This window comes from Melospiza melodia, chromosome 11, assembly GCF_035770615.1.
Source record: "Melospiza melodia melodia isolate bMelMel2 chromosome 11, bMelMel2.pri, whole genome shotgun sequence".
NCBI classification, from domain to species: Eukaryota; Metazoa; Chordata; class Aves; order Passeriformes; family Passerellidae; genus Melospiza; species Melospiza melodia.
The window spans coordinates 1,913,664-1,938,812 of record NC_086204.1 but is presented as its reverse complement, the minus strand read 5'-3'; the positions used below and the strand labels follow the sequence as shown (position 1 = coordinate 1,938,812).

Here is a 25,149-nt window from a genome sequence, read left to right as displayed (position 1 = left end):
GTAAGAAAATGCCAGTATCATGCAAATAGAAATGTTCCTCAGAGCACAACTACATGGGAAAATGGGAAGTGATTAAAAACACTACGTTCCACACACCATGAACACAGAAAAGCAGAATAAAGGCCCAAATATCCACTTCTTCCCTGTAGGAGCGTGCTGATTGAAACAACATATTCATCTATTTCTCCTGTACAGGGCACAAGCAGCAAGTTCCACACAAAGCAATTTCACAACAATTTGGAGCTCACACTTACTCTGTGGTCGTAGGTTGGCTCCTGATCCATCTTCAGCTGCATCCTTATCCTTGCCTGACTTCTCCTGATCCCCAGCTGCCGGCAGACTGGGGAATTCTTGCTGGAAATAACTATTGATTGGAATAGGTGGACCTGCACAGCAAGATATTCACAGGGTCACAACCTGCTGTAGTCAAAACTGGTCAGAAAGCAACAGAAGCCTGATCATCCTTTAGGAGTGAACATTAAAGCTTTAAAATAAAAACCATTAAGTGTTAAAGCCACAGTCATTTACTGGCAATATAAAGGATGCCAATTCTAAAGTTGTTAAATTTACTGGACCAACTATGACAGCTGCTGAAGAAAAATCCAGAAATACTAGAGAGCAACAATGGAACAAGACTTAGCCCAGGGAGTACCTGGAGTTCCTCAGCTCTGTAACACTTTTCTCCACTCCTCTCAGACAAAAATTTCCTTCTTTTCACTCTAAAACTATAGTCCACCCAAGAATGGACAACTATGTAATTGCAAACACATTTATGATTAATTATTGTTCCAGTAAGAAATCTCTATGACTTTAAAAGGCTACAGCTTTTACACTATGAAAAAAATATCAGAAAAACATTCTTTGATTTCTAAAACCCTTGACATCATATTCCTTAAAGACCTCTGTTGCACATAGTATGGAAGCCACATATAAAGCTGGTTTTCCTTGTAAGAAGGTTTTGTTGGGTTTGCTTTGCATCACTTTCCTCCCCATACACACAATGTATAGTGACCTATTAGATCAGCAGCATTTCTGTGCCAAATCACCAATAATCTGAGTGCAGGTTTCCATTCCAACAGCCTGAATAACAGCCTGTTCCTGGACCTGTCTCTGCTACTGACCACTCTAAGGGATGTGGTGGAACTAGGCTGCAGGGATTAGGGGAGAGGGCAAACTCATAAACAAGGATCTGAATATATGGTGTCCAAATCCCCCCCAATCCTGACTACTGGCTTTTTTTTTAACCACCAAAAAACTTCTGTTCTCTCCAGTCTCTGAGAGAATCATTCACAAAGATAAAATGCAGGGATCCCAGGGGGCTTTCATTTGGTTGGGTTTTTTAAAAAGTTAAACACAGGACAAACTCCTTACTCTGTGCTGTGTAAAGACATGTTAGCAAATACCAGTATTTATCCCTGTGTCTACAAATTTCCTTGAACTCTTTCAATTTTCATTCTGACTTCACATACTACAGACCACATTAATCTGTTTTTTCTAAAGGACACTGGACTGCTGCTGCTCCTAAACAGCTACAAGCAGTGACTTCAAGGGGAAAGAAAAGCAGTCCCACTGACCAGATGACCTGCTAGGCAAGAGAGCCCCTTCTGAGATCCTGTGGCATGCAACATTCATGAGTGTTATGAATCTGGAAAAATGTTTTCTGCTCAAGCTTACACAGTGAACAATGTTTTAATGGCAAAGTAACAGCACCAGAGATCTCCTTGACTGTGTTTACAAAAAGCCAGAGGGGCAACCAGCAGTTCAGAAAGAAGTTAAAAGATACTTTGGTAGTAATTTACTCCAATTTTTAGCTGAAGCATGAGCTGAAAAATACACACTGCTGTTACATTTCCTAAGTCTTTCCCTTCTCCATGGCCACCAAGAGGATCAGAGCAAGGTTGGGCCTTGCCTCACTCAAGTTTTACAAGAGCAGGAGACTGAGTGAGTGCTGGAAAACAGCAAGGTCTGAGAGCCAACAGCAGCTCAGGAGAGCAGGAGCACAACAGGTGGAGCCTGGCTTTCAAACCCAGGACAGCAAACAGCTGCTGCCAATTCCCATCCAGTGCTGCTTCCTGAAAGCCTCAAACTGCAAACCCAGTGCTGCATTAATTGAATGAAATGAGGGTGCCATCTGGGCTTGGCACACGAGCTGCCATGGTAACTATGAAATAATTAGCTAAATGCATTTTGAAGCTACTGAGCCCAATCACTATTTCCTGTGTCATGGAGATGATCTTATCAGCTTCTATGCAGATCAGTTTGCATCAGTGCTCATTCTTGGTTTTTAATTCCACAGAAATCCTATAAAAGCTTAAAGGAGAAAAGTTGCTATATTTGACAGCAGAACACTGAACACTAAGCAGCATAAATGGAGTATTTAGAATTGTCACTTCTAATTCTCAGTGCAAAAAAATCATTAGATATGTGATGTTAACAAACTCCATATAATAGGTAAGAAATAACCTCCATGCTATCAATATTTTATTATTTAAAGAACTCAATTCTTCAACTGGAAAGCCTAAACTCCATTTTATAGTCATGGAAAGTTCACAAGTCTCAAACTTAAGGAATCAAACACATTGCAGGTTATTTATCATAATGGAGACAGAGGATAATCTCTCACTCTGCAAGCATTTTAAAAGAGGATTTAGTTCTGAACTTACATCTGTAATGAAAACACTCAAGCTGAGAGTAACACTGATGGAAACAATTTTCCATCCTTTCATCCAATTATGTTAAATAAACTTCCAAACACACCTTTAATGTTTTTCCCAGAAAGAAAACTACTTAAACACTATCACTTTGATACTAAAATAACCAAGGCATTTATAAAATGAAGGGAAAAGTGCTGCTATTTCACATGTTTCAACAGAAGCAAAACTACACATACTTTGCACAAAATGATCCAAAACTATGATCAGAATGACCACCAGCTGTTTACATCTTTCCTTCCCATGCCAAAATTGTTTGTATTAGAAGAACTGACTGTGAATTGCCCTCCTCACCACAGCCACACTGAAGATTTTATGCTGTCACCATCACTTCTTTGGCACTTCAAAAGAGGTGACCAAGCTTGTAGAAGTGAGCCAGGCCTGCTGATAAATGCAGTGGCTGGGATGGGCTCATTTCCCAGCCTGGAATGTTGCTTCCACAACTCTCCCCAGTCCCAAGTGGCCAAGGCTGAAGGGACTGCTGAGTGTGGGGGTCTCTCCCAGCCTGGTGTGCAGTGCAGAAGCTGAGCAGCACTCACCATCCTGTCCTGGCTTGGTGTTGGCCCAGGATTTGGCAACAGGAGCTGCTTCTGGAGGAGCAGGAACAGCAGGTTTTGGCTGGGTCTGGGGCACGTCTGGCTGTCTGTAATGAGAGCAAAAGCACTTGTGAATACAAGAGGGTGAGCACACAATAACAGTGTCAGGATGGCTTCTGCAAACAAGGGAATAAAACAGGGGAGCTGTGCAGCTGAAAACCAATAACTACTTTTCCTCAGAAAAGGCATTTTCTTATATAAAAGGAGTTGTTATAACAGTCAAAAAATTGAATAAATTAGCTAATTATGTCAAGATTCCATTTCCCAGAGAGGAGAGGAATGAATGAAAATGGCTGGGCAGAAAATGCAGCCAGGCATGAACTGAATTACACTTTTAAAAGAACTGTATTGGACAATCAAAAAAAACCAATCCATCTACAACCATCAAAGGCAATAATTTGGATTAATGTTCTCCTGCCTTGGGAGTTAACAGAGGAAAGCACCTCAAGACCACCATGAACTGAGAGAAAGAAGTCAAACACATGTCAGGAATTCCCAAATAAAAGGAACTGATAAGGAAAGCTAAAGATATCATGAATAACTCTATGGGTACCATGAACTGAAGCTTAGAACATTAAGTCTGAAGAAATGGGCTCAAGTCTCACCATCTTAATGAAGAGGCACAAGCACTCTTTTTGTCCAGTGTAAAAATCCCAGACACAAGCCCTTTCTAATCTGCAGATTCAGTCATATTGTTCAACTTCTTTCAATAAAAGCTATTTCTGTAACCTGCATATTGAGGTAACTTAAGACTCAAAGCATTAGTGTCTAAAACCAACTAAGACTCCTTAGCTCCTTAGTGGGACCTTCTGATAAAATAGGAATTATGAGGCAAATCCTGTAGTCTAGAATCACTTATACACCAGTAAAGAGAGAAGCAGTGTGGCATCATGTCACTTCACTGACAAGAAACAACTATAAATGCTCCAAGTAGATCCTAAAATGATCCTAAATTTCTGAGGACTACTAGTAAGAAATCAGTTCCATTTGGGTTCTACAGTGATCAACTCAAAGCACTCCACAGGACTCTCAGAACTGCCAGAGAGGCAAATATCAAAATCATCACTGCTGGGCAGAAACACACAAGCTTCTCATAAGGATAACAAAATGCAACTTTCATGTTCCAAGAGAGTATTACAATCAAGGGGGAAAACCCCAGTTCTCATTTTATTTCTGTTTTTCACTTGCATTTCTTACAGCAGGCTTTGGGGAATTTATGACTTACATGGCTGAACTTTGTGACACAAGTGAAACAAGGAACAGGAGTGCTAAAGAAGCTACTCCTTGCATTTCTCGTGTTTCGAATACAAGCTCATTTAGAATTTTAATTATCTAAGCACAGCCCTGCAAATATGGATGAGTGAAAGACCTCAGCTGAATTTATCAAATCCTGCCTGCACTATCCAAGAAAGAGACTGAAGCAATACCCACAGGAATGAGTGGCAACTCAAGAAAGCAGTGAAGTAATTAATTTTCATAATTACAGGGAATAACACATGAAATGATACAAGAGCAAATGAAATGATACAAGAGAAAACGCAATAAACTCAAGCAAGCTGTTATCAAGATGTAACCTTTATCTGCAACACTTCTGAGAGGAACAATAAAACACTTCACACGTAAGCTGCAGCATTTCAAGCACACTGAAATATCACAAACACAGCAGTAGTCAAACAAATGATCTTAAGATCTGAGCAAACACATCAGATGGTCCAAACTTAGGAGAATTTCCTCATGGCCTGGGCATACACACCTGTTCCTGGGAACAATCTCTCCCTCACTAGTTTTATCTGGATTCTGAGGCCTTTATCAGAGTAATACATATGGAAATACAACCAACTTCCAGTTGCAGATAAGGGACAGTTACTCATTTGTTTGTAAAGAGAACAACTGCTGCTATCTCCTAACACATGGCCATGCAAAGGCCTGCTTTAGTCAAACAAGCCACCAGCACAACACAGATTTAACTGGGAAAATGTAAGTGACCTTAAAGCACAGGGAGATGTTGTTAAAATACCACAGGGCAGAAAACTGTGACTCTGCAGTTTCAAAAGTTTAAAATAAAAGGTTAAACACAACACTATATTCCTGAAGTCTATCAGCTTTTTAGGGAGATGTCTAAAATTGGTATATAATGTAGGAATGTACACAAAGAAAAGTAAAGGGAGAGAAAAATGAGGGAGGAAACATTTAAAACTCATCTTTTGCTTTCACAAGCACTAGGAACATACAACCACTGCCCCTAAATTTCAGTTTTCAGAGCAGTTTGTATGAAAAGAATTAACACTTAAACCTTGAGCAGTGAGAATCACATCCTATTTTAGGCTTACATGGCACAAAAGAACAGCTTTAAAATACTTTCCTATTAGAAGCTGAAAAGGTTCAGTTTCCATTTAATTTTTCCTGTGCAGGACCAGGAGTTGGACTCAATGATCCTGACAGGTCTCTCCCAACTCAGCATATTCTAAGAGCCTCTGATCCTTTCATCCAATTTTCTTTAGCTGTACAAGTGTGAAACAAATCATGCACTGAGAATGGGAAATTTGTATCATACAAGGTATACAACACTGCCACAATTCTGTCTTTTTATTTCACATACTGGAGGAGTCTGCAACAATAGTGTAGAGCTTAAGATTAAAAAAAAATTGAAAGTCTTTAGAATTTATGGCATTCTAGCAAAAAACAATTAAAGTGGAAATATTAAAAATCATTAGGAAAATAAAGCAGAGACTTAAACTTATGCAAATCAGGAATTTTTGAGTTTCCTCAAACGCAAATTGTGCACAAGCACAATTAAGCTGATTTTTGCATATTCTCATGAAATGGCCAGCTATTCTCTAATTTTCCTGCTGTGTTCCTTGGGGTTTCAAGAGAATTTTATTTAAGGTGATGACACTGATCTTACAAAAACATGCTGCAGTATCTCCTGTCAGCACACATCAAAACTTACATGTCCAAGGAAATATTCTTCCCCTCACATGAAATTTATAAGCAGATCATTTTCAACTTAAATGTGAGGAGGGTTTTTTTTGTGCAAGGTTTTTTTTTTAAATCTCTCTCTCTACTGTCAAGATTCTTCCTCACAGAAATTAATAGTGGTGCTATTTCCTCTCTGATAGCTACACTGAGAACACTCCAGTGTAGCAAATTTCTTCCCAGGTCCTGACAATTCACAGTTTTGGGTAAACCTGAGAGAAATGGCCCTACAAACTAAGCTAGTGTTAATTCTTTTTTTATTTTATTTTTTAATTCCACAGAAATCCTATAAAAGCTTAAAGGAGAAAAGTTTACCTATGTGACTGCAGAACACTGAACGTTAAGCAGCAAGAAATGGAGTAACTAGAATAATTCTCAGAGCAAAAAGAGGTGAAAACTCACTTCTCTTCTTCGTGCTGTTCTTGTTTTGAAGCCCATCCTGTGCCATCCTTAGGCACAATGTTCACATTGGGGTCGTTGCCTTTGTTCTCTGCTTTCAGGCTGGGCAGATTAGCTGGGGGAGGCATCCTCCTGGAAATAGCAACTTTTCCAAGACTCTGCAATCCATGGCGTGCAGCAACTGGGTGCCAGAACAGAAAGTGCAAGTTAACAACTCTGTTTAGGCAGAGCTACATAAAAATGGTTTGTAAGAAAGTCAGAAAAATTTAGGAGTGTTAAGAATTAAAAATTTTAAATGCTTGAAAATTTATTATTTAAAGAAGGGAGCTGAAAACACATGGTTTGGGAAGACCTGAGTACTTTTTGAGCAGTGAGTCATTATTCCAGAAATTAAAAAGGATATATGGCCCCACCTTTATACACAAGATTCAGTGACACAAAGCTAAAAAAGCCAATTACAACATGATGTTAATGTCAAGCATTATTCTCTTGCTCTCCTGGAGCTTAATGTACATTGATGAGTCCAGGAATACCCCTATGGGTCTGGCCCATTTCTTTATTGCTGCAAATTTCAGCTGGCAGCTGCTGCCCTTGCAAAAACATTCCTACAAACTGTATTTACTCCAGACCACAAGTACAAAGCTAATGCACCCCACAGGACATTCAACCCACCAAGTACCCAACTCAGACAACAAGTCAAGTTACTGCCCTGGGTAAAAAACAATATTGTGGCAACCTTCAACAAGCTTGGGCACTCTTTTTCTCTTTCACAAACAATTTAGGCAACTTTGTCAAGTTCAAAACCTTCAGAACATCATTTCCCCCTGGTTCTCCATTCAATGACTCATGAAAAGCAGGCTCACAGTCACCTTATTCAAGATATCAGTGTAAGTTTTATCCAGTGTTTGCCAAAAAATCAAAAGTCTCTGAGCTGTAAGTGAGCACTGCCTTTTCCTTAATTAAACACTTCCAGCATGGCAAATGTAAATGCAGTAAAATGCACAGCTGGGGAATGGCACATCTTTATTTACCCACATTCTACTTCCTACTAGGCTGCAAATGCTGTCTCTCTGAACTGACACTCCTGCTTACAGCTAAGAAGAATGCTGCCTTCCCCAATCCCTCCACTTCACTGCTGCACCAAGCAGTTATGAAAAACCATGCTGTGGTTAAGTGCTCATATACTCTGCACTCCTAATTAGCACTGCAGTAATGATGAAACTGCAAGAATGCAACTCTAAAGAGAGCTTACTCACCTGTGGTTTTCTGAGTTTCCAGTGACTTTCCCTTGTAGGTATTAAACAGACTGAGTGTTGCATACTTTGTTTTTCCATCCTTTGCTTTTGTACTCTGGCCTGACTTTTCCGACATTTCGCTGGAAACTCATCGAGTCCGGTACCTTCCGTGCGCTCCTCAAAATCTGCCTGTGGAGAAAAACAACAAAAAGTGAAACAACCTGGACCAAAATCTGCCTGTGGAGAACAACAGCACAAAAGTGAAACAACCTGAACCAAAATCTGCCTGTGGAGAACAACAACACAAAAGTGAAACAACCTGGACCAAAATCTGCCTGTGGAGAACAACAGCAACACAAAAGTGAAACAACCTGAACCAAAATCTGCCTGTGGAGAACAACAACACAAAAGTGAAACAACCTGGACCAAAATCTGCCTGTGGAGAACAACAACAACACAAAAGTGAAACAACCTGGACCAAAATCTGCCTGAGGACAACAACGACACAGAAGTGAAACAACCTGAACCAAAATCTGCCTGAGGAGAACAACAGCACAAAAGTGAAAAACCCTGGACCAAAATCTGCCTGTGGAGAACAACAGCACAAAAGTGAAAAAACCTGGACCAAAATCTGCCTGTGGAGAACAACAACAACACAAAAGTGAAACAACCTGAACCAAAACTTGCCTGTGGAGATCAACAACGCAAAAGTGAAACAACCTGGACCAAAATCTGCCTGTGGAGAAAAACAACAGCACAAAAGTGAAACAACCTGGACCAAAATCTGCCTGTGGAGAAAAACACCACAAAAGTGAAACAACCTGATCCAAAATCTGCCTGTGGAGAACAACGACACAAAAGTGAAACAACCTGAACCAAAATCTGCCTGTGGAGAACAACAACACAAAAGTGAAACAACCTGGACCAAAATCTGCCTGTGGAGAACAACGACACAAAAGTGAAACAACCTGAACCAAAATCTGCCTGTGGAGAACAACAACAACGCAAAAGTGAAACAACCTGGACCAAAATCTGCCTGTGGAGAACAACAGCAACACAAAAGTGAAACAACCAGGACCAAAATCTGCCTGTGGAGAAAAACACCACAAAAGTGAAACAACCTGATCCAAAATCTGCCTGTGGAGAACAACAACGCAAAAGTGAAACAACCTGGACCAAAATCTGCCTGTGGAGAAAAACACCACAAAAGTGAAACAACCTGAACCAAAATCTGCCTGTGGAGAACAACAACACAGAAGTGAAACAACCTGGACCAAAATCTGCCTGTGGAGAACAACAACACAGAAGTGAAACAACCTGGACCAAAATCTGCCTGTGCAGAACAACAACACAGAAGTGAAACAACCTGGACCAAAATCTGCCTGTGCAGAACAACGACACAAAAGTGAAACAACCTCAACAGGAGCCAAGATTGAAGTCAGAGGTTACAGGCCAGAAGTGGACAGCATATTTAACACCATTAGCACTGTTTCATTTAAGAATTCTGCAGGATGCCAAGGAATGCATTAACTCCAGAAACCTTATCCTTATGTAACATCAGGAATTTTAAAGTATTTCTATCTCTTCAATATAAATGTCACAAAATCAGGAGGGTCAGCATTTAATTAACATCAAACACTGGTTTGATGTTAAATTTGATAAAATGGTAAATACCATCCATGATTTCACTAGAAAATGAATAATAAAAAGCCAATCCCAAAGCCCACAAAGACACAGAATTTCTACCAGCAGCCCCTTCCCCACTGGGGAAGCTCAGTGACCTCACCCAGTCCCAAAGCCAAGTACTGAGACAATTAACAGTTACTGCAGTACAGTATTTCTGGAATCTGCTTCTTTTTTCTCCAATTAAAACCAGCACGAACACAGCAGCCAGAGACACTAAATACACAGAGTAAGGATTTTTTGTTTGTCAAAACCAGAACACAGTCTGCTCAGAGGAGGAGAGTGAGAATTCCTTAAACCAAGAGTTACACTATTCTTTCTGCAGCAGTAAATTACAGGGCTCTTGGAGCAGGTCATTCCTCTCCTCCCTCCTTCCCCCAGAATAACAGGCCTGGAGAGAAAGAACCCAGTAATTAACTGTGATCCTTCTCTAGAAGTTCTTGGAAGGAACTTGCAGAGCTGCTGCTCATCACCAGGCAGGAACACAAGCGAGCATTCCCTCAAACAGAACATTATTATACACCTTGATCTCTCTTCACAGACAAAAATCCTGCCACCCTCTTTACAACAACAATTTTTCATCTGTTTCTATATGAATTCCAGAAGAGTTATATATGCCCAAAGACTTGTGTTTCAATCTAAAAGCAGGCAGCAAGAAGCAAGACATCCTGCTCAAGCCTTTCAGTGATCAAACTCCCATGTCAAGCCCAGATCCTCAAAGGGAATGGGATTCCCATGCAAGGGGCTCATGGATTAAGAGTTTGCAAGGACAAGCAATCTAAAGAACAAAGCACCTACTTGGTCATGACAGACATTCAGCAATGTCAAATACCATGGAAATTTAATTTATACAGGTATGATAACATTTCCATCCTCCTCTGCCTTCTACCTCAATTTCCAAGCCATGATTGAAAAGAAATGAAGATGGCAAATAACCTTGGGATGGCTCAGCTTCAGCACAACTTGGGCCAGAAGCTGTTCTATTACAATCCATGCAGACTGCTGCAAAGGGGACAATCTCCAGCCTTGTATGGGGCCAAGAAAATATTCTCCCCTCAGAAAAAGACAGCAACTCCCAGATTCTTCTTCCAGATTAGTCAGCACTTGGCTATTTCAACAGCAACTGTTACACCAACAGTTATTTTATGCGTCATCCAAAAATACAAAATGCAGGACGGGAGCAGGGTGAAACAGGGCTGGGAATCAGAAGTCTGGACGAGCTGTTTGCACCTGAAAGAACGTGTGAGCACAGTGATTGCAGTTACAGGATCACCTGAAAGCTGGTTTGGTTTGCCACCCTGTGCTCCTGGCAGTTACTGCCCAGCACCTTCTGTGGCGCTCCAGGATAACTGTGGTGGATTTTCTACCATAAATACAAGGCTGGGAACAGAGAGGAACAGAGCAGTGGAAGGGACAGAGCCTGCCAGGCCCTTTCACAGAACTCCTTCTGGTAAAGTGAATCTCCTTCCAGAAGAAAGGGCCAAGGCAGAGCCTCATGTGTGATGCAGAGCCAGCCTGCTAAACGAGTCTGCCTGGATTCAGCTCTGCAGACAGGCTGGAAGCAGCAGTCTGGCCATGAATAACAGCGATGGGCAAAGCCTGACATGCTGGATTGCAACTAACCACTGGGGCAGCCTCAAGAGTGAAAGGTTGTCTGGTAACTCCAAAGATAAGCTAAGATAATTCATCTTTCAGACTGGGTGGGTTTTTTCCTGTAAAGATATTTGAGTGTTGAGCTTTGGCTCCCAGTGGAACCTTGCAGTGTAGCTTGTTTTTTTGGATAGATGAGGGAGAGCCTAGCAGCCGAGTCTGTGGCTGGAATCTAGATTTTGTATTTATGATAAAGAGTCCACCACAATCATCCTGGAGCATCACAGAAGGTTCTGGGCAGTAATTGCCCAGTGCAGAGGGTGGCAAACCAGCTTTCAGGTGAGCCTGTAACTGTATCAAGTCATAAACCACAATCACTGTGCTCACATGTTCTTTCAAGTGCAAACAGCTCATCCAGAACTTTAATTTTTGGCCCAAGACTCATCCCAGCCAAGGAGCTTGTAACAAGAAGTAGCTTCACAATGGTGAATAATCTAGAAACTGGCAAACGAAATAAATGAATTAAAAAAAGACAACTTGGGTCATTTTTTACCCCCAAAATTGTTAACAGCAGCAAAGACTCAACAGAAACAGACAAAGCAAGCAGAAAGCAGTTTGAGGGTGGTTTAAGATAATCTTCTGTCATATTCTTCCAAAGCCTGCACCTCTGGTAGAGATGAAATTTGGAAAATCTTCATCATAATAACACTCTTTTTTACAGAGCAATACAGATTTCATACTTGGGCAGACCTTCACTGTAACAACTGCTCTTGCTAGAATGTTTGACAGCTCCAAAACGGGGCAGTGAACACATTCCCTGAATATCCCTTTTTATGTTTAATTTAGAAAAATTTGTCTGCTCATTACAACTGAGCTCTAAGCCTTTTATACCATTAAAATTCATACTGTTTGACAAGTTTTTTCCCCAACTTATATTACACAGGAAAATAAACTGTTTTACAATGATTAAAGCTGCACATTCCTCAGTAATCTGCCTTGCACAAAATAAATAATTTCAATTCAGCAGGTCAATGTACTCAATAATTTACAATATATATATATTTAAGTATATTTAGACCTGATAGTGGTTGCCAAAGAAGATACTCTTACAAAATTAGACTTTAGACCAGGTACTGAAGGCAGGGATGACAAACTCTCCCTCTCTGAAGAGCCTTGAGAGTCACACATGAAACAAGCACTCAGAGCACTCAGTGCCACCTGACATCAGCCATGAGGAGACAAATGCCTGACTCTGGGCCATGTAAAACCATCCAGCTCCAAGACCTTTCATCCAAACTTCAGCTGTGTGTGCCACATTCCTATACCTGAGCACTGGAACCAGAACACCTGAGGTGTTTCAACACAGGACACATCAAGCCCTTTCCTCCCCAGGTGATTCCCAATTTGCCCAATATTTCCACATTTTGTTGTTATTACTCAAACCCTCGCAGTGAAGTGCTGCTGTGCACCAGCTTTAGGCTGTGAGCAGCCCTGAGAACACACACAAGGTGTCAGGAGCACTTTCCAAGCTAAGGAAGCACAGGAACAGCACAAGCCACAATGGCACTTGGCAGGGTTCAAGAAATTTAAGCAAGTCAGCTGTTCGTTGTGAATGATTACAGTTACTATTATGCACAGCTACAGAGAGCACAGTGCTCCCAAAATTCTGGAGCAAACCTGCTCTGCAATGTTATTAAATCACTTCACTGTGCCTTGAAGATTTCAGGGTAAAAATTATTACTCTAATTTCTGTAGCAGACTATTTTATCAGACTCCAACTGTTTTAAATCCTCAAGGAACTCAGAAACTTTTGTACAGAAAATAGCACACAAAGGGGCTGCCACAAATTCTAAATATCCTGGTCTCTGTTAAGGAACATTTACTTGTGTCCTCTTAGACATTTAGATCTGGTAAAGAACAAACTGAATGCAGTGGGTTCCAGACTACAAAAACATGTTTTTAACAGTAAAACCCCACACATATCCCACTAAATTCCTAGCTCTCCTGATCATTTTAGAACTCACCTCTATGACTTGTTTAGAATTTAATGATACAATTTGTTACACCTGCAAACTTTGGATAATGTTCCATTAGGGGCAAGTGCAGCCTTGAAAAGGCGTCACCTCTGCTTCAGAAAAAAGTTTTACTTAAACAAGGTAAAAATATTCCATATTTTGAGGTCACTTTTGAGGACGGAGCAGCAAGAAGTATAAAACATTTAACAGCTTGACTCCTAAATTCTTGTCAGACCAGATGACAAACCATATTTTATACACTGCATATTTAAACCCTTAGACAAAAAAAGGTCTGGTTTTTAGTGCAACATGTCAAGAGACTTCTTCAGCAGTATTCCAGTTAGATTTAATACAGCCCTTCCATCTTAACCCCCAGCCCACACCTCTTCAGCCTACAAGCTCAATCAGAACAGCTAACCTGGACAGGAGTTTCACAAAATTTAAAGCATTAAAAAATACTGCAATAATTCTCACAATTCCTATTCAACACAGCAAGGATCTCTAGTCCCTGTCACCTCTACTCCAAGGGCTGAGTTTTGGCCACATCTGGAGAAAGATGCACTGGAATGACTGAAGGCAAAGAGAACCATTCAGGACTCAAACCAGCTGGAGATCTGAACTCTCAGTGCCTCAAATCCATCTGTGAAGTGGGAAACATCACCAAAAACACTACATGAAAGTTAATTCATAACTGGGACACATTAGCACCTCTCTCAAAACAGAAACCAATCCAGAAAGAGTTTCCATACACTATTTTAAGCACACTAAAAGTAGTGAAAGGGTAAAACCCATCTTGTACAAATCTGTTATTTGTATCCAGCCATAGCTTCACTTTTCTAAGAATAGCTTTGTTTCTGGGACACTGAACAATGTGGTAAATCCTGGAACCAAATACAACTACTAAAAAAAATTTTTAAAATTATATATAAATATAAAAATATGCATATTTATACATATATTTTAAATAAATATTAAATATATATATTTATACATACACATACATATATATATATATACACATAAAATTAAACATTTATGGCAACCACATATGCCATTGGTTTTAGAGGCAGATGCTCCCAAATCAAATTAAAAAAAAATAAATTTCACTGCACATAAAAACGTGGCATTAAAAATTTTAGACAAGGTTTTCATTTCAACTCTAAGTCTGGCATATTTAGATTCTAGAACTGAAGAAACTGCCCACCACTGTAAAATCTAAGCATAGTCTCCAGCTAGATATGAATTTTTGAAAAACAACTGTGTGATCTTCAGAAAAGAGACCAATTTAAATCAATTACAGAAAGAGAATGCCAATTTAAAACAAAGAAACAGAGGATACTGGAGTCAAAGCACTTGGAACCCAAGAAAGCCTTTTTTTTGTGCTTTTTGTAACCCAGTCTCATGGAATCCTATTATTTTAAAAGGACACTCCAAAATACTGTGCAATTATTGAGTACATGGGGTTTGGATGTGGTTTTGAAGAGGGAAGGTTGCACACAGATAAAAAATGGAATTACAATTAAACATTCCTTTGACATGGATGTTTATCAACAATCTCTTCTTGATGGCTTTATATTTTCACCTCTGGAGCCACCATTTTTAGCCCAATTTTTGTTTACAAAAACATAACAACAAAACAAATACACAAAAGCTCTGGCCATTTATCCCACTATTGAGAAATTTTAATAACTGCAGCACTGTCAGCTTAATATGACACAAAAACAAGCTTGGAGAACCTCTGGTAACACTCGGGCAGCAAAGAAATCTCTGTCAAATTTAAGTATCTAATAAAGCCTCTGAAATCAGGATTTCCCTTTCCTTCAAGAGCCACTTACAGCAAAGTTCATTATCAAGCAGGCTGCTGCTAAGTAGGCTGAAAATTGCAGGAAAACTTTGGGAATTCCAAGCTTTTCCTTCATGTATCCCCATCAAGGCTCTGTGACCTACAAGAGGAGAAACTCCTCAAAGTTTTGAAGAGTTCTTGTGTAGATCTCAGTACAGTTCATTCTATACAAGTTTCATTTCTTTAGAAAGTCTCACTCTTCCATCTCTAGATTTTGGGCTCACTGGTTTCCAGCACAGCTTGAAAGAGGGCACAAAGCACTGATTGCATGGACTCTGTGAAATCCATGGAGATTGGCAGCTAAGAAGGACAAAAAAACTCTTTAATAACCATTTCCATGGACCCATCACCTCCTTGGGAGAGCTGTAGGATGGACACAATCTACAGAGGAGTTAACAGCCACCAAATGGAAAAAAAATCAAAATTAGTTTGGCTCTTCAGAACCAAGACACTTCATCCTGAGACTAGCAGGCTTTGCTAGTTCAATTATTCCTCAAATTGCTCCTCTTTAAAGCCTAAGAAAGTCTTTCCAAAACTGCACCAAAGCTGAGTCTGTGAGGTGGGAAACATACCATGACACAAGACAGCCATTTTAGGGCATTATCCTATAAAAATGGAATTTGGGGATGCCAGAAATGGGCATCCACAAATATGCCAGCATCAGTTTTAACAGACATGCAACAGCAATCTAAATAGAGCTAAGCCAAGCAATGAAAAGCAACCCAAATTAGCCACCCACAAAAAAATCTCTGCTCAGAAAGTACTTCAAAGCATGTGTTACTTTGAACCAGCAATCTACAGAGCAAGCAAATCTGCTGCCTTAGAAAGGCTGCAAGGCACCTTGTGGAACCCATTTTTTGGGAGAAATCAACTGAATCCTGGCTTTCCAACAGGAAAACCAGCAACAAACCACAACAGCTCAGGGAAATTTTGTTGGGAGCATTTTAAGGCTAACGTGGCACCAAACAAACTTTTAGGATGATTATTGCAGAAAAAAAAAATGTCAGTTCTAATAATTTTTTTTTTCTTGAGCACAAAAGAAAAAATAATTAAAAACCTCACAAATCCAAGTACAGCAAACCTTGTATTTGTCTCTAACCACAGATTTAAATATCTGTTTAACTGTATGTGCATGAATATTTCAATGCAACCATATTCCTGTGGAACAGCCCTGACAAAAGCAGCTCGATCAGCAGGCTCAATGAGAATCAGCATGACTTAAATGTGTCCACATAACAAGGGATTAAAAAGCCACAGACAGGTTAAACTCACACTGCCAATAAAGCTGTCAAAAATGCACTCAATACTTTCACACAGCTGCTTTCTTTCAGCTAAGATCATTTCTGGTGTTTCTGGTGCTTAGGAAATCTTCTCCTTTTTAGGTGACCTCAGGTAAGTGAGAGATTCTGGTGCCACTCCCTCCCCTCACAGGCAGAAATGATGCCAAGGCAGCTATTTAGGAACTTTGGGTGGAAATAAAGCAGTTTTTATTTCATTCCCTGGATTTTTTTTTGCATGTTTATAGTCAGAACAACAAATAAAGTTGTTCAGTATCCTCACAAATACTATTTAAATATTACCTACAACAATGCAGTTATCCAGGAATTCAATGCTTTCAATGTTTGTCTCTTTCTTCCATGTTTCACACCGATGGCCCAAGTTTGGTCTCAAGCTTTCTACTAAGTGAAGCTGTTCATCAACACACCCCTTACACTGACTTCTGTCTTTTACAAGGAGCTAAGGAGACAATTTAGAGATGCACTCAAGTATAAATACAGCTATTCTTAAAATAAAATGCTGAAATTAGGAAGTTCCTCCCTAAAAATTTCATTCAGTTCTCAACTACTGCACATGCAGAAGACAGAATATCCCTGTCTGCTGTAGCTTTATAATGAAATACTGGTATTTCTATTGCAATGATAAATTTACAATTAAAACAAAAATTGATTTCAAATAATATTGATTTTCAAAGTGGAGTATCAAACAAGGTCAAATTAAGAAATTCCCTTCAGCCAATTTTGTGTCTGGTAATTGTTTGAATTTCCAGAGGCTAGATAATGAAAAATGGTACAAGAATCACCAGAGAGTTTTAACAAAAGTTTTTTTGGTATTCTGGACTAAAAGCCCAACATCTGCCACCTTAAAAGCAGCACTTTTAAGCAAGTAAGACTCCGACAGAAAATACTACTCTGGTGGTCAGGTACCTTGAAGAAGTGAAACACATGATGTCCAAACTCAGTCTTAAGGCTCAAATCCTTAGCCAAAAAAAAAAAATTGATGACTGGTTTAAAAGATCTAGATAGAAGTGATTTTAATTAGGTTTGTGAGTTCAGAAAATTTACTTTGCTTTGGTTGTTATTTTCAAACTTCTTTGCAACGAGGAATAGTGCTAACTTTTTTTTTTCTTTAGGCTATCAGACTGATGGAATTTGCATACAATCAAATAATAAAGAGAAGGGATTTAAAGGTTGAAGTTGTGAACCTGACTGCACAAAGTCATGAGCATCAGAATGTGCCTGGATGTGCCAAATGCAGCCTGGGCTCAGCATTCCCCTCTGCTGGGATGGTCCAGCCTGCTCCTGGCAGAGGCACAGCAGCTCAACACTGCAGCACAGTCTGTCTGTCTGTCTGTGCACAGGTTTGTAAGGCTGCTCACTGCTGATGGAGGTGATGTGGAATTGTGTTTAATCAAACAGCTCTCCACATGTTCTGCCTGCAGATTCCAAGAGTAACAAACATCTCACTTGTCCAGTTCTTCTCAGGGCAATTCCCAGTCTGGGCTGAGGCACAGCAAGGCAGCAATGCAAAACAAACCTTACTGCTCACTGGCACGTGGATAAAAAGCTGTCAGATGTCAAGAAGCCTCCTCAGCTGTAGGATGGGAAGAGCACAGTGGAATATGGTGAGCAGGTAAATACAAGCACAGTACTGCAGGTGTCCAGTTCATTTTCCCATTTGTTCTACACAACCCAGAGCAGTGCAGAGACACCCAACAGCACAAGCACAGCCCGAGTGCAAACGAGGAGTTAAAACCACCAATACCTGGACCAGAAACACTCCTTCAACAGCAGCCCTTTGTAAATTATCCCACTTTCTCTGCCAGAAAGGATTTTTCAAGACATTCCAGTAAAGAGACTGCCTGTGAGTGTCCCACCTAGGGCAGAACCAAACTGGACAAGGCAATGCACCAACCCAACACAGCTACAGTTGAGACATTTCAAACTTGTTCCAACCAAAAATCTATTCTTTTCTGAGAACCTAACATCCCAGATTTCTCTGCAGGTCACTTTTAGGGCAGGTTGTTTTATTTCTTCTTAGCCTGACAATGTCTTTACAAGTCTTTTCTGATTTCTTTGACATCAAACATTAAGTAAATTTTTTGCAAGACAGATTTTTGATTTTCCAGTTTCATGCAGCTGGTTAAGAAACTTTCATAGATTGTAAATTTTCAATTGAGGCAGGAGTTTTGAAGTTCTGGAAGAAAGCCAGGGCCAGAAAAAAACCCCAAACAGTTTCTATAGAATTAAAGAGAGCATCATAATGATAAGAGTTCTCATTATTTCTGGGAACAGAACAATGCAAGTGCTTTTGCCCAATTAGCTTTTCAACTTGCAGATGCCAAATGAGACTTATTTTTAAGATTTGCAAAACCATTTATTAAAGAAATTTCCATTATTTGGAAGAATGAGAAAACTTCAAAGCTCACCAAACTGAATTGCTGCCTATTTTTGAGCACAAGATAAGGGAATAAATTAAGGGAAATTCTTGCAGAAAGAAGCTGTGTACCTGCTATCAAAGTGCAGGATTCAAACAGCAGCCTGGGAGGCAACGTCTTCTGTGAATACAGAACACTAGCATGACCTGTCTTTCCTGTCAGAAAGATTTTTAACTGAAAAAAAATTACAACTATCCACCAAGCTTCTTCATAGCTCATTTAGATTAAGATTTCAGTTTATCCAGACCCCAGCAGCTCTCTGTAAAGGCATCTGTTAATGGTTAGGATCACAAACAATCCCATAAAAAATTACAAACACACTCAGCACACTGTCACAAGCACCACTTTGTCTCTTGCTCAACTGAACCACACCACCCAGCAGAAGCCTGGAAAGGCAAAAATATCAGCAAATCCTTCTCCCCACACACCAAGTGACACGGGGAGCATCTTCCTTGGTGGCATCCTGAGCAGTGGCTGCTGTGTCAGGCTGGGAAAAGGGGGACAAAAGGCAAATCCAGAGGGGCTCCAGCAGCAGCCTCAGCACTGTGAGGTGAGCTGGGTGTGCTCCTCTGCAGCTGCTGCCTGGGGGAAATCACCAGAGGAACAGCTGAGCTGAGCAGGATCCCCTCCTGAAGCTGCTCCCAGTGATGAACTGGTGCAAAACACCTCCTTCTAGGAAGCTGATCAAAGAAAATCCACAAATACAGGAAAAAGGAGCAGATTCCCAAGAGATGAGCAGAAGCTGCAGCCATTTACAGCCAATGCCCATCCTTCCACTGTTTCATTTTTCCCTTACACTTTAACACTTACTGTAAAAACCTCTTTATTGCCAACCCTCACTGAGCTGGGGGAACATTTCAACCCTTCCCACCCACCCCATGGAAACCCGGGCAGTGGACAGAGAGCAGGACAGATCAGGAGAAAAAAATTAAATCATTCCTTTGCTGGGAATAACTCTCTTCCAAAACTTCCATTTCCTACTCATTTACCACAAATTCCAGCCCCATGAAATAATTCATGTTTTTTCACAGAGGAAGCGTGACTTTTTGTCAGTGTTCTTCCCCAGGAACAACAACATTGAGCAGATTCCTCATCATGCTTTTCTGTATCTTTAAAGTATCCCTCACCTCAACTGCAAATAAGTAAAAAAATTTTATACTTGTTTTTCCAAAGCCCCTATTCATAAATTAATGTTTAAATAAGAAATAATTACATGTAAAGGGTCTTATTTTGGAAATTTGTTATTAGTTGCTTTGAAAATAATGTTCAGGCAAGCTCTTCTGTTCATGAGCTCCTACAGAATATTCTGAGAGTGCACAAGAACCACTCTAGGGCTACATCCTTAAGGATTTCCCCTCTTCTTTAGAACACACGTGCCAAAATTATTCCCCTCTTTGCCAGCTTTTCCCCCCAATTCTTTTCTGTTCATCTTCTCAAGGTTATTTTTGTTGTGAAGGGTCCAACCTGAAGATGAAAGCACTCAACAATAAGAACCTACAGAAAAAACACCAGTTTTGAACTCTTGTACAACCTCAGCATTATATAAAAAAGTTTAAAACAGTTACTCTAATCACTTATGTAATGACTTAAGCTACTTGTCACATTTAAAACTTCCCACCTTGTCCAAATTCTTTGCTGCCCATTACTCCTATTATTCCTAACCTGACCCATGTACATCAAAAAAAACCCCCACATTTTCTTGTCTGTATTGAAGAGATGTTACAGCACATTTTGAAGGTTTTTAAGATACTCCCACTGTGATAGTGAGAGCCAGGGCTGCCAAATGCTCCAGCTTGTAACACACTGTCAGCAGCAGCACAAAAACCTCCCTGCAATGCAAATAAAGGTGGTAGAATTTTGTTCCTCGGTGTGGTCCAGCTTGGAGAGAGCTGACAGGCACTCACAGGCTCTCTACCTGCTGCCCATTATCCTCTGGAGCTCTGGTTGCATGCCTCTGCCTGTGACTCAGCCAGTTCTTGGAACAGACACATCCCCTTGTTCACTGAGGAATGCTCAGCACGGAAGAGATGCAGCTGCCAACAGCACACTGACAACAGCTCTGGACAGCAGCAGCTCATTACAGTAAGGGCAGGCTCCAGATCTCTGCTTTACACTGGGTTTGACCACAAAAAAAGGGAAAAAAAAAAAGATGAGAAGCTAAATTGAAAAAGCCTTATCAGCACAGGCAGCTTTATGCATGTGTCTCTCAGCACCACAGAATCCATTTTCCATGGAAGTTAACTTGCATCTGCCAAATGGCTGCAGAGCAGCTTCAACATCTTCACTTGCTCTTGCTTCTGTTTATTCTGCTCAGAAAAAAAACCAACCCACACATCCCCTGACACTTTGCTTTCGAGATGCAGTAAACAATTCAGGCTCAAGACATTATTAAAAAACTTAGCAAGGAACTTTTTGTTATCCAGAGCTCTGTGTGTCCCACCAAGCTCTGTCCATGCTGGTGGCTTCATCCCTGGCATGAAAAACATCTCTTAAGCAAGGTGACTCCAGCAAAGCAACCACTCAGAAATGCCACAAGCCAAAGGCAAGCTTTTCCTGCTAAAATACATCTTTCTTATTTGCATTGTCAAGGAAAAATGTTCTTGTTCCTTTTCACTAGAGGACTTCTGCTGTGCACAGCCTGTCCTAAACATGACTACAAAACAAGCCCTGTAAATCAGTATTTATTTCTTTTTCAAAATGAAAGCATCAATTCATTGATATTAAGACTGAGGTCCTTCAGTGAGTTTGAAACAAGTCCTAAAGCAGTATCAGGTCTTTAACTGAGAGGAAATTATTGCCATCTCAAACAAAAAGCAAATGTTGCTGCACGTCCACCTTAGCTGAAGGCACAAATCATTTTAAGTGCATCTTAAATCATCACTGCTGCAAACATTCCTTAAAATTTTAACTGTAGATTGGAATTGTAAGTTAAAATGTACAAACAACAAAATCTAGCAACAGTCATTTGCTTACAAGATATGAATTTTAAATCAAGTGATGCATTTTGTAGTGATTTATTTGATTTCATGAGGGCGGCCTGAGAAGGGCTGCACACAAAGTTTGGTTTGCTAACTTCAGCGAGCAGTGCAGCAAAAAAGGGCAGCCTAATCACTGCCAAATTACAATTTACAGCCCAACTAGGTAAAACCCCAGTGAGGTTGCCATTTCACTTGGGAATCAGCTGGACACTGATTAAATTGGTATTGAAGAGACCCCCTCTTCACTCACTCACCCAGTTCTTCAGGCATCACTGCTGTAGCTGAACACAAAGTGCAGCCATTCCTGTCCCTGATGCTGGAAATGCAGCCCACATTATTTTCAAATAAACATCAGTTACAATTTCTCACCATCACGCTGCAGACCGAAGACATGTAAGGCTGATTCTGCACTCTGATTTGCCTGTTAATCAAGGCAGTGGCAGATAATTTAAACCATGAACAATGGGAATGTTAAACAGTTTCTCCCTCCAGTGTGTGTTTGCAATGTGTAACAGACGAGCTCGTTAGCACTGACTTAGAATGTTATGTAATGGCTGAGGTATTTGTAATAAAAACAGTCTATTTCTGTTAGCCTGCTCTTCAGAGACATAAAAGCTGTCTTCATCTGATTTTTATTAGGACTTCATCTTCCTCTGCTCTTGATGCATTTTTTAAGACTCCTGTGCACTCCATTTTCATTTCACCAACGCTTAGTGTTATTTTCTTTTCTCCCACGTCCTCACACGAATTTCAGCTTTTACTTTCACACTGCTTTCAGCTATGAGCTTCCAGTGGGTTTTGCAAAACCCAACCCCAAAAAACAACGAGAGCACACGAAGCTGAGCAAAGGAAAAATTTCCTACAGAGGATGAAACTGGTTCTACCAGTAAAACACCACCAGCAGTGCTGTCATTACAAGCCCAGCATCCATCCTCAGCTAGTGGGAAGGTGCTGGAGTTTTTCCCCCTCAAACCCTCCACCACTGCAGGAGCCTCTGAAGAGAAGTGTTTTTCCTCCTCTGCAAGAGCACACTGTGCAAGGCTTGAACTCTTGGGCGAGATTTTGATCTCCTCATTTTATCCACAGCACCCCTTATATGGTATTTATCCTACCCTCTCTCCTCTCTCACATCCCTGCCATTCCTCAGCCTGGAAATCAGCCTGGAGCAAAGCAATTCCCAGTCCTGCAGGACACCTGGCTGAAATGGGCCCCACAGACCAGAATCCTGCTCTGGCTTCCATTCTTTCTCTTAATTGCCCCCCAGAATTCACCCCGACAGCCCCAAACCCACAGGGAGCTCCCTCTGGAATTGCATCATCCCTCCCTTGCTCACTTTGCCAGGGACACAGGACCCGTGGAAGGTGCATCCCATAAATCCCCAGCACTGGTGCAGGAGTTAAAGCTGGAGTTAAAAGTTAAAATGAGAGCAAAGATATTATAAATTGCTGCTAAACTGCCAAGACACAGAATATTTATATTAGCAAGAGTCACAGAAGCAACTGTATATTGAGTTATACATATTTCATGGCCTATTATCTACAAAAGCCAAGAAATTCATACAGGCAAATCCACCCAGCAAGGCAGAGCTTGAGGTGGCAGACAGAGCCTCAATCCTCTAAGAGAGAACCCAGCTCTCACTTCAGTTTTAAGAGTCACCTCTCAAGCCCACATCACCAAATCACCTTTCCACTTAACATTCATCCAACTCCCAAAACTTTGAGATTCTTTATTCTCAACCAAATGGTTGCAGAGTGGCACCAAAACACCACAGAATTAATGCAGAAGCAAAATTCTCTAGACTATAGAATTAAAAAAAAAAAAAATAAACAAATCTGACAGGCACACCGAGCTCCTGGCAGTCAGTATTTAAGGTCAATCCTTTTGTTTCTCATACATGGACAAATGAGATCATGTCCTGTTTCCTGCCCCTTCAGAAGCAGTTTCTTGTCTGAGCAGAGCTCTTGAGGATGAGACACCAAGCAGGCCAGGTGCCTCACTGCACAAGGAATAAAAACTATTAAAAATCACAGCCTCGTTCCTTCTGTTGGAAATGTTGCTGGAATATACCTATTTAACCCCAATAATCAGGGCTACAAGGAGAAAAATACTTGAAAATACTGACTTCAAGACATTCCACCGAATAATATATTTACAGAACCCACGTGAAACACAAAAAGGAAGAAAAACCACGATGCTCCATTCGGGGCTCAGCACCATGCTCTGGTGCACGTCCCCTTTATCAGGAAGGGGGCCCAAACTATTATCTTTTAGCCTGAAAATGATCTTTTACCCTGAAAATCCTCAATCCCTGCATCCCTGGATGATGCCCACTGCAGAGCAGCTGCCTGAATTTCAGCCGTGTCATCTCAGCACGCTCCCCCATCCTCTGAGCGCTCTCCATGAGCGCACCCCGACCCCGGGAGCACAAACAATGCCTTCCTTCGCTCACCCCGCACCAAACCCCCCCCCAGAGCCGCCTTTTACCGTAGGCGAGGAGCCAGAGAGGCCGGGATGCGGATCCCAAGTCGGAAAAGCGAGGCGCTCTGCCTCTACAGCCGCAGGACAGGGCTGCGCTCCCCCCGCGCTCCTGCAGAGGAATCACAGCGCGCAGGGAGCGCCAACGCGCGCAGGGCTCGGCGCCTTCCCGGGAACCCCTGAGAGAGAGAGGGAGGGGGACAGGAAGGAGGGAAGGGGCAGACCGAGCGCTGTTGAAAAAAGGAGAAAAGCGGAGGGCAAAAAGGAGAGCGGGAGAAGGAAGCAGCAGCAGCCGCGCAGGAGCGCTCCCGGCACGGCCGCCTCTCCCGCCGGCCCCGGGCGCGGCCCGGGCTGTGCTCGGCGGGGCGCGGCCGGCCCCGAGCGCCAATGCGGGGCGGCCCGGCGAACCCCGGCCCGGCCGCCCGCCCCGCTCCGCTCCGCCCGGCGGCGGTGCCGGCCCGGGGCGCCCCTCACCCGCCGGCCGCGGGCCCGCCCGGGCGGAAGCCGCCCCCGCCCGGGGCCATGCGGCGCAGGCCGCCCGCCCGCTCCTGCCGGCGCCGTGCAGCCACGCGAGCCCGCGCTCCGCCGCGGGGAAGCGGAGGAGCCCCGCCGCTTACCGGGCGCGCTGGGCGGCGCTCGGCTGCCCGCGGGTCCCGGTGCCGGCGGGGCCGCTGCTTCTCCCGGCGCCGCCGCCTCGGCCGCTCGCACACAGGGGCCAAGATGGCGGGCGGCCAAGCCGGGCGCCAACGACGTCTGACGTCACCGCGCACAGCGCGAGCCGCCGGGACCGCCCCCGCGTCGCCGGTCACGTGACGGCGCCGTGCCGCAGTCGCGCGGGCTCCCGGGGACAGGAGCGCCCCCTGGCGGCGGCGGCGGAGGGCGGGGCCGAGCGGAACCGGCCCCAGCCCCAGCCCCGTCCTGTCCCGGTCCTGT

The 25,149-nt window shown here is 42.1% G+C and overlaps 1 protein-coding gene across 12 annotated transcripts in view; it reads right to left on the bottom strand.

Annotated features, from left to right (window-relative positions):
* PRRC2C (proline rich coiled-coil 2C) overlaps positions 1-24,913 on the bottom strand; it is a 68,185-nt gene extending 43,272 nt beyond the window's left edge. For 8 of the 12 annotated variants that reach the window (XM_063165251.1, XM_063165257.1, XM_063165256.1 and 5 more), the window contains exons 1-5: positions 24,226-24,373; positions 7,939-8,106; positions 6,686-6,863; positions 3,251-3,354; positions 255-386 (exon numbers count right to left, since the gene is read on the bottom strand). In XM_063165251.1, coding sequence (XP_063021321.1) covers positions 255-386; positions 3,251-3,354; positions 6,686-6,863; positions 7,939-8,053 — 529 coding nt within the window. In that variant the 5' untranslated portion in view covers positions 8,054-8,106; positions 24,226-24,373. Of the gene's footprint in view, positions 1-254; positions 387-3,250; positions 3,355-6,685; positions 6,864-7,938; positions 8,107-18,090; positions 18,109-24,225; positions 24,374-24,833 lie in introns of those variants that run through there. The other 4 variants (XM_063165259.1, XM_063165263.1, XM_063165252.1 and 1 more) reach the window with 3 other exon arrangements.
* Positions 24,914-25,149: the final 236 nt, after the last annotated feature.